The sequence below is a fragment of the Pantherophis guttatus genome, chromosome 1 (assembly GCF_059756535.1).
Source record: "Pantherophis guttatus breed Tessera chromosome 1, ASM5975653v1, whole genome shotgun sequence".
Classification (NCBI taxonomy): Eukaryota; Metazoa; Chordata; class Lepidosauria; order Squamata; family Colubridae; genus Pantherophis; species Pantherophis guttatus.
The window spans coordinates 259749840-259759581 of NC_142063.1; the positions used below are offsets into that span (position 1 = coordinate 259749840).

The 9742-nt window shown below is 38.2% G+C and overlaps 1 protein-coding gene across 1 annotated transcript in view; it reads left to right on the forward strand.

Moving 5' to 3' along the window:
• ARFGEF3 (ARFGEF family member 3) overlaps positions 1 to 9068 on the forward strand; it is a 77555-nt gene extending 68487 nt beyond the window's left edge. Inside the window, exons 30-34 of the mRNA XM_034418897.3 lie at positions 490 to 592; positions 2737 to 2868; positions 3993 to 4123; positions 5955 to 7182; positions 8113 to 9068. Of these exons, the coding sequence (XP_034274788.2) occupies positions 490 to 592; positions 2737 to 2868; positions 3993 to 4123; positions 5955 to 7182; positions 8113 to 8304 (1786 nt within the window). The 3' untranslated portion in view covers positions 8305 to 9068. The remainder of the gene's footprint in view (positions 1 to 489; positions 593 to 2736; positions 2869 to 3992; positions 4124 to 5954; positions 7183 to 8112) is intronic.
• Positions 9069 to 9742: the final 674 nt, after the last annotated feature.

Genomic DNA, 9742 nt, shown 5'->3' on the forward strand with positions numbered 1-9742 from the left:
AAGTAGGAGACCCTACACCATTTCTGACAAATGGCAGTTTAATCTCATCTTGAAAGTGATGTGATGACGCTCCCACAACTTCAGAAGGCAAGCGGTTCCATTGGTTGATTGTTCTCACTGTCAAGAAAATTTCTCCTTATTTCTACGTTGAATCTCTCCTGATCAGTTTCTATCCATTATTTCTTGTCTGGCCTGCGAGTGCCTTGGAAAATAGCTTGACCTCTTCCTCTCTGTGGCAGCCCCTCAAATATTGGAACACTGCTATCATGTCTGCCCTGGTCCTTCTCTTCACTAGACTAGCCATGCCCAGTTCCTATAACCGTTCTTCATATGTTTTAGTCTCCAGTCCCCTAAACATCTTGGTTGCTCTTCTCTGCACTTTTTCTAGAGTCTCGTTGAAAGAGTACAAGCAGATTCCAGAGATCATTAGATCATACCCAATGATAATCAGATTTCTGTATCTTCCACCATCTTGTGCCTTCTCTACAGATATGTACTAGTGACAGCTGGTCCTGTTTTTACTGAAGAAATGTGGCGTCTGGCATGTTGTGCCTTAGAGGATGCTTTTTCAACTACTCTTGAACCAGTGAAGGTATAGCCTGTATATGATTAAAACTGATTTTAGCAGTTATCATTTTCTTAAATGGTTCTTTTCGGGTGTGCTTGTGTATGCATATGTGTGCACACGGTTATTTATTCATACACACATTATTTTATTTTTATTTTTTTTTAATTTGATTTATATGCCGCCCTTCTCCGAAGACTCAGGGCGGCTTACAATGTGCTCAGCAATTATTTCTTCCCACATACAGAATTTTATGAATACTGATGTGGCAGCATTGTTTCTTTGAGCTCACAATTTCACAGAGATAGGGGTCCTTTTGGGATCACCATAATGTACAAATGTGGGCCCTACTCAGCCATACTCAGGAGTCTCCAAAAGGAGGGATTCTATACAAGTTTATATAATTTTTTAAAAAACCCTAGATGTCTTATAATGATTAACAAAACATAAAAGACAGAAAACCCAGTGGATAAAAAATGCTTATAATTATAAATAACAACATAAAATTAATTCAATTCTTCTATTTTTAATTATTTTTTATTTTTACATATTATTGATATTTGTAAAAAAAAAAAAAAGTACACAGAAAATAACTTATGGCCAAAAAAAACCACACACACAAAAAGAAATGTTTTTAAAAGATAATATTGTTCCATCTAATTGATATTAAATTAATATTAAATTATGAAGTATATTATTTACAATTAAAATAGAAACAAAAAGCCCTAAGAAATAATATTAATACATAAAATTAAATGAAATATGAGTGACCTAAAATATATCGTATGTTATTTCATAACAAAATATCAAATCTACACATGCAATTGTATATTCTTATAAAAGATTATGAAACCTATGACAAAAAGAAAATATTTTTAAACTATAAAAATCTTTTTTCAAAAATTGATAAATTAAATCCACTAATCCATGATATCTGGACCACTAATAGATTTGCACTCTCTCAGTGTACTGTAATTCTCTTTCCAGTGGTGCGTATAACCAAAATTCCTCAAAGATAGTCAGATTCCTTTTTATTCCTTTTTATAGAATCTATATAAGGGGGGAATTCTACTGTTGAAGAGTAATCTGTAGTTACAATAGAATCCAAAGGCACCAATTAGACTTGTCAGGCGCAAGCAACCAAATCCACTTGTGAAGAGTTCAATTAACTGTTTTATTGCTCAAGCCTATACACAGGAATCTTCTCAGATTGATGGTTTGCACCTTGGTGTCACTAGATAAGGTTTGGTGGCATTCAAGCAAAGTCAGACTTTGCCCTCTTGTGCCCATGTACAGATTCCAGACTAATTGCTCATTTGACTCTTTCCCCTGGCTCAGCTTTCTTTTACATCTTCCAGTTAATACTATAACCAGAGTATAAGCCATGTTGCTGTTGACTTCAGTAATCTTTCGTAATGACATTACATGTTTATTAACGATAGCTATAAGATCATCAGCATATCAGAACAATTTACATTAGCATGCCCTTTGGCTCTTTTGCTTAATTGCTTTACAGTCAGTCCTTGACTTGCAACCAGTTGCTTAGTGACCGTTTGAAGTTATGATGGGTACCCTCCCCCCACTCAAAACTACTTACACGGTTTCAAAATTCCAACACCTTCCCCTACAGTCATGTGATCACATTTTGGGTGCTCAGCAACTGGCCAGCATTTATAGCTGTTTACAGTGGTCACATTTACAATGGTTTTGCCAGAAACCGGCATTTCCTTACAGTTTCCAGTAAAAACCGACCCATAGCAAACAATGGGTTCACTTAATAACCACAGTTACAATTGCTGCAAAAAAATTTATAAAATTGGGCCAATCTATATGTTGACCTGCCTTACGACTGTCACGATTATGACTATAATTGCCAAGATCAGCTATGGTGGTAAGTCAAGAACTACTGTACTTCCCATTAGTGAACATTAGTTGCATGGCACAGCAAACCATGTTTAGTTTGTGAATCTTGGTTGTCCCATCTTACAAAACATACCAACTCAATATCAGCTATGATATGAGCCAAAATTAACTGTACCTTCAGGTTTATATTGGAAAAACAGAAAAGTATGAATAACAATACCGTAGTGTAATATGAGAAGGAACTATTTAGCTTTGCATGTTGCTTAAGATACAGTTTATTATACCGATAACATTTTGCCTCTCTATAGAATCTGTTGGGCTATTTCCACAGTGGCTCTGAAAATCTCAGCGGTGATGCCTGTGAGATGAAAATGGCAGCTCCTTCCCTCTCCCCAAGTGCCGAAGCTGAATACTGGAGAATAAGGGCGATGGCCCAACAAGTAAACAACTTTATTCCATACTTAACTGGTCTGTGCACGGATGCGTTCTTAAGATGTCTTAACACTTCCGATAAAATCAGTGCTTAGCTTTGACTAGATTAATTGGGAATTCATTTGGAGCATTTTAACCATGCTCTTGAGTTGATTTTATGTTATCAGGTCTGTAAAGATGGTTTTTTTAACGTAGGGGTGGGCTTCAAATATTGTAGCAAGGGGTTCTCTGGCCAATTGCTGGGTGGGCCAGCAATGGCCATGGTGGACATGGCCTAGTCAGCCTCCTGCACCATGGCGGGGAGGAGTGTTTTTGCCCTCCCCAGGCTCCGGAGGCGTTCCTCGAGCCACCGGAAGGGTGAAAACGGCCTCCCCAGGCTCTGGAGGCCCTTTTCCCAAACTTCCAGTAGACCCATTTTTCACCCTCCCTGAGCCTCCGGATGTGCCCTGCAATTACCTGCATCCAAAACTGGCCATGTGAGGACTCCTGGGAGGGGCGGAGCAGGGCCAGCCAGGAATGGGATTTGGGGGTTCTCCAAACTTCACAGAATCTTAGCTAGAGTTTCTCCTGAACCCCTGCAAACCCCCAGCAGCCCACCCCTGGTAACGTTACTGACTTCAGTTATCTAAAGTTAATTACCCTGACATATATCTATACGATTTTATTTATCTGTTTATGTTTAAAGTTTCACCCTTCCGATTCAAGGGAATGTTCCGTGTACATTGATGTCTTCACTGAGTTGAATAAGTTTAGGTAGGCAAGAACAAGAAACCTTTTGAAATGAAAAAAAAAATGTAATTCATTGAGTGTTGGGGGAGGAAATACCAGTTATTCTGCTGGGCTGATTTTGCCCATTGAAGAACTCCATTTGCAGTGCAGATCGAGAAGGAACTGCCTTGAGCTAAGTGAAGCCATTGAGCCAATAACAACAACAAAAAATGCCAGGGGAATATTCCGCACGGTAGTTTCTCTAGTCTTGCTGAAGTCCTCTATATGAGATGGCTTAAGTGAATAGGGCAAGACTCAGATTGTCTCATTTTAATTCCAAATTGCTTGCTCTGGTGCTGACTTGCCTGCGGTTCCTGAATATCAATAAGGCAATAGCACATTGGTATGATTTTTTTCCCCACAGGTGTTCATGTTGGACACCCAGTGCTCCCCAAAGACACCAAATAACAAGGAAGGATTTGAGCATGCTCAGTCTTGTCTGCTTATTATTGAGCTGCCTCCTGATAAGAAGTCCAATGGCCACTCACAGAAAAGGTAAGAAACAGATTTCTAAGATTAAGCAACAAACAAAATGAGACAGATGAAAAGCACTTTATATTCATATTCCTATGAATATGGTGCCTTACCATGGAAAATAAAAGGTAGTTGGGTAATTCAATAGATCAAATGTTTCCAAACTCTGTTCTGAGTCCCTTAAATAATAAATAAATATATGTAAACAGAATGAATGGGGTTAAAAAAGAAATAAATATATCTTTTTGTCTTTAAATTTTACTCTTTACACCTTGGCATGTTCAAGCTTTGCAATAGAATAAGGAACATAGACCGCAGCAAATGTTGATAGTGCAAGATTTATTTATTTTTTAAAAATGGTGATTCTCTTTCTGAGTTGCTTATGACCCCAAAGTAGTGCTGACTTACAGTTTGAGAAGTCCAGCATCACATGCGGTCTTGCCTCAGAATAAGAGTGTGGTGTTGAACTTCATCAAATATCCTTGGCACCATTAGTGCATGCTTAAGATGCAGACCCTCCCAGCAAATCATAGATTTGCACCTTTAATGCTGAGTTAGCCAAAGTATGTGAGAGAGAAAGGGGAACATGTGTACAGTCCGATGAAATTTTTTTTTTCAAGAGGTTTTGCAGAAAGCCAACAGCCCCTAAATCCAGATTTCTGGGTTAATTGTGAGCATTGGTACAAACTGTGAATTCATTGCAGGAATATAATAAAGGACATTCATGCCGTCCCGTTTCTCGACCTATTCTGATTGGGAGCTCATTCCTTAAATTTTTTTTTTTAGCAGGGATACAAATGTCCCTCTTTACAAGACTTGCTACAACAGTGGGTTTGCTGTTTGCTTATTTTATATTCTCTTGTATGTCAATCCAGAAGTGTTTTTTCAGTTTTGTTTTCACTTAGTCGAGTTTCTCTTTTTTCTGTCTGATTTTCCTTTATAATGCTGCAACCAATACACAGGAAACTTGGGTAAGACAGAGTTTCTTTCCTTCAATGCAATTTCAAGCCAACATCCAAATCATGTATTTTCTTAAATGGCATTTGAGATACAGATATTTATCCACAAAAAGTATCCCCTTAGCTATTGAAGAAATTGAAATAGATATTTAAAATGAACTGCTATTCCCTAACTATCTAGTTTAAAAGGGAGACGCCTTCCTATATTTTAAAGACTAATTCAGCAAGAAAGAAGGCCAATACAGTTACAATTTCAGTTCTTGGGTGAATTGCAACCTCTGTCAGATGCATTTACAAAATGCATTATTAAAATGAAACCCTTGAAAGTTCCTGTGTATATTCCACCCTTCCCTTTTGCCACACTGCAATGTTCAAATATGCCATGGTGAGACATTTGCTACTTTGCTATGGTAGTAGTGAATGTGTTACCAAGGACAACAACTTCTCTCCATGCACAATTTCTGGCACATTGTGATACCTCACTGTAAAACTTGCACGCATGCCACAAGAGAAAATATCCCCGCCACTTTTACTCCAAACTGAAATGTGCATTTTGGCTAGTCTTTTACCTAGCATTCCTCAGAAAGCCACAATTTTCTTTGGTGCCAGAAAACGAATGCCAGTAGTCCACCACCAGAGAGTGTTAAAACACAATGAAAGCATTATAAACACAACAGCAATTAACAAAGCCCACACATTGTAAGAACAAGTTGCAGATGATAAGCAGCATTAGTTAATGATAATGTTTACAGCAAAAAAATTATAATGATTCTGAGATGGTTATTACCTTATCACCAGAGGTTTCGTGGAAAAAGAGACTAATATAATTGAGCAATTTGAGAAACATTCATGAGGTTCTAAATTCTCTCTCTTTCTTTTTCTGCTACACGAAGTATCCCTTTCAGAACAATTGTAGTGAGCCTGCTTTCCCACCAAGTGCTGCTGCAGAATTTATACGATATTTTGTTGGAAGAATTTGTGAAAGGGCCCTCACACACTGAAGAGAAGGTAATACACCAATTGCCAGAAACCAAACTCTCTGGTTTCCTCAGGTACATTTCTATGCAGAACTTGGCTGTCATCTTTGATTTACTATTGGACTCCTACCGAACAGCCAGAGAGTTTGATACAAGGACTGGGCTGAAGTGCTTGCTCAAAAAGGTATCTGGCATTGGTGGGGCCGCCAATTTGTACCGCCAGTCGGCTATGAGCTTCAATATCTACTTCCATGCCTTGATCTGTGCTATTGTGACCAATCAGGAAAATATCACTGCGGAACAAGTGAAGAAAATCCTTTTTGAAGATGATGAAAGGAGCACGGATTCATCCCAACAATGCTCTTCAGAAGACGAAGACATTTTTGAAGAGACTGCTCAAGTCAGCCCACCAAGGGGGAAAGAGAAGAGGCAGTGGAGGGCCAGGTTGCCATCTCTGAGTGTTCAGCCCGTGAGCAATGCCGACTGGGCTTGGCTAATCAAAAGGCTTCACAAACTCTGCATGGAGTTATGTAATAACTACATTCAGATGCATTTGGATTTGGAAAATAGTGCTGATGAGCTCCCTGTCTTCAGGGGAGATCCTGTCTTAATCCTTCCAGCCTTTCAATCAGAAATACCCATACCATCTACTGGATCCCTTTCTGGAAAAAATACCCCTTCAGAAGATGATAGAAGCCAGATTAGGGACTCCCTCACCGAAAACCTCACTCCTAAGGGAAGTACAGATGTGGTGCTTCTTCCACCTTTGAGCCCCAAAATGGAGAAGAAAGACCAAGGCAGAAAAAAAGAATGGTGGGAGAGTGCTAGCAACAAAATTTACAGCATAGCAACAGATAAAACAATATCAAAACTAATGACGGAATATAAAAAAAGAAAACAACAGCAGCATAATTTGGCTAATTTCTCCAAAGAGATGAAAGCTGACAAGAAAGGGGATCCGCTCGGAACAAGAGGGCCAGATTCACCTCTCCCCCAACGGCCACAAAATCTGATCGATCAAGGCCAGATGAGGCATTCCTTTAGTGCAGGGCCAGAGATTCTGAGGCAAGAAAAGAGGCCACGCTCCGGGTCAACTGCCAGCTCATTCAGTATATCGGTCCGGGATGGAGAGGCACAAATACAGGTAAGAAAAAAGGAGAAGAAAGGAAATAAAGGGGGAAAACTTTAAATTTGGGAGACCTCCTTTTGCCTTTCATATTGGGGCACTTGGTTTCCTAATTGGTTTTTAAACAGAGACCTATGATCATATAAAATAAATTGGTTTTTTAAACAGAAACCTATGATTATACAAAATGTGAGATGCTTGTGACTACACAATGAGTCTTAAGCATATTGTATTTTTAGCAAAATGTTCAGGTGTTGTTATATACATGAAGATATACACCTACATATAAAGTGTATACATGCAGCTTCTTGTCAAAAGTGTCTTATTCCAACTTATCTCCACATGAACACTCTTGACAATCATCTAAGTTTCTTCTGCACTGAATTTTTTGTGATTAATTCAGATGTCAACAAGATCCTTGTGAACCTTCCCAGAATAAGTTGATATCCAATATGTTCTGATTCCGCTTAGTTTAATTCGTTCAGTGTAGTCACCAGCTGTTTCCAAACCAACTCTGGGTGACATACAATAAATCTTCAAGGTAAATTCCATGCAGAGCACATTGCAGTAGTTATTTCCTTTTAGTTTTTCATTTCTGGCATGTTTGTCAAGTCAGCATTTTTATGCATCTTGGCTTGGATCAACTAGATATAGTTGATCAACTAGAAGATAGAAAAGGGGTTTCTAAGTGCCCCTTATTTAAATAGATTATTCTCCTTTCTTGGGTAGTTTACACTGATAGCCCTATTACTCAACCCTGGGAGAACACTTTTGATACCGAACTGCCTTATGTTCTTACTTAACACTGATACTGCATTTCTTCTAAAGATGTCCTTCCTATTTTCCCTACTATTCTATGTGCTTCCATTTGTTTTTTGCATTGTCCTAATTTATAGATTTACTTGTTCCCTTTTTTCCCCCTCCCTCTCTCTCTTTGCATTGTTTTAGGCATGGACCAACATGGTCCTGACAGTTCTTAATCAGATTCAATCCCTACCAGACCAGATCTTCATCGCTCTACAACCAGCGGTATTTCCCTGCATCAGTCAATTGACTTGCCATGTGACAGATATCCGGGTTCGTCAGGCTCTGAGAGAATGGCTAGGAAGAGTGGGCAGGGTTTATGACATCATTGTGTAGAAGACTTTAGTTGCCTTATCAAAGAGAGACTGAATCTAAGATACTTCAAGGAACAGAAATAAAGTGCATTTGTTGAAAACTTGCCTGTTAAAAAAATGGTAGAAAGATGTACATCTGCCCATTTGCTAGTCCGTAATAACTAGCAAGCTCTATCCCATGCTGTTAAATCTTAAGAGCACAGTGTAGTCATACTCATAACACCAGAGAATGTAATATAGCAGAGTATGACAGAAAGAGCCTTTGTATTAAATTTGAAGTAGGTATTCAGACAGACTGACAGGCTCGGTTTGTTTGATACTGCATATTTTTTAAAGAGGAAAAAAAAAGTCTCTTTCACAAGAAGGTAGCAAAGAAGATTGTGGAGCAAGGAAAATAATGAGGAATGAACACAGTCATGTAATAGGCTTTGTCAGAATTGACCGTTGAGAATGTAATGATTGCTGAAATGTCTGTACAGATTTCTCTTACGTCTTTAATGAGGCATCGGATCCTTAAGCCATCTAAATTTAAAACAATATTTGTACCAATGAACAGAGGAGCCCATTTATTCTAACCTTTATAAAACATCTTGGCCATGAAAACTAGGCCTCCAGACTTAGGAAGTGACTATATTTCAGTGTGATTATAACAGGTTTTCAGACAGAAGTACTTACCATCTTGGAAGTACTGCACAGGCGCCATGAATTATTTCATATTGCTATAAGGTGTCTGTCTAAAAATTGGTAGAATTGTCCAATGCTCATTTAATAAATAAGTTTAAGTCATTTTTCTCGTTTTGGTGCAAATCCAAGACCAAAAATGTATTTTCTCTGTTGTGTAAATTGCAAATGCTACTTAGGTTTTCTGGTTCTATATTTTTGCTCATCCCTTCACTGGGTGTTAACAAATGCTGTGAAGTGTGTCCCAGGTTTTCTGTTTTCAGGCTTTCCATTTGTATTGCCTGGCTTCTCTGTCAGGACAAAAGAATCTGAAAATTAGGCACGTGACTAGAATATGTAGAGTTATCAAATTTTTGCCCTTACAACAGATCTGTAAACTAGATCACTCTCAGAGATATTTAGTGACCTTTGTCGTTTTATGGCCAAGCAGAATTATCGTTCACTCATCATTCTTTTCTTAAACCAAGCTGGGTGACATCCATAGCTGAAAATAAAGAAATGTAAGAAACGTTATCTTAATTATGGGACAGATTGAGTCACCACATCTATTTATTTACTACATTTATACAAAGTGTATAAATGCTTTCTCTATGTTTTCTTACAGAGAGTAAAGCATAACTTTAAATATTAGTGTATAATTTAATAGGCTAGTTACAATTGAGAAAAGTAGACACAAGGAAGGGAAAATACACAAGTTTATATAATGTGGCCATTACATAAAGGGCAGTTCTTGTAGAAGAAAAAAGGAGAAAAAATCAGTATCTAATTTATGGGAAGCT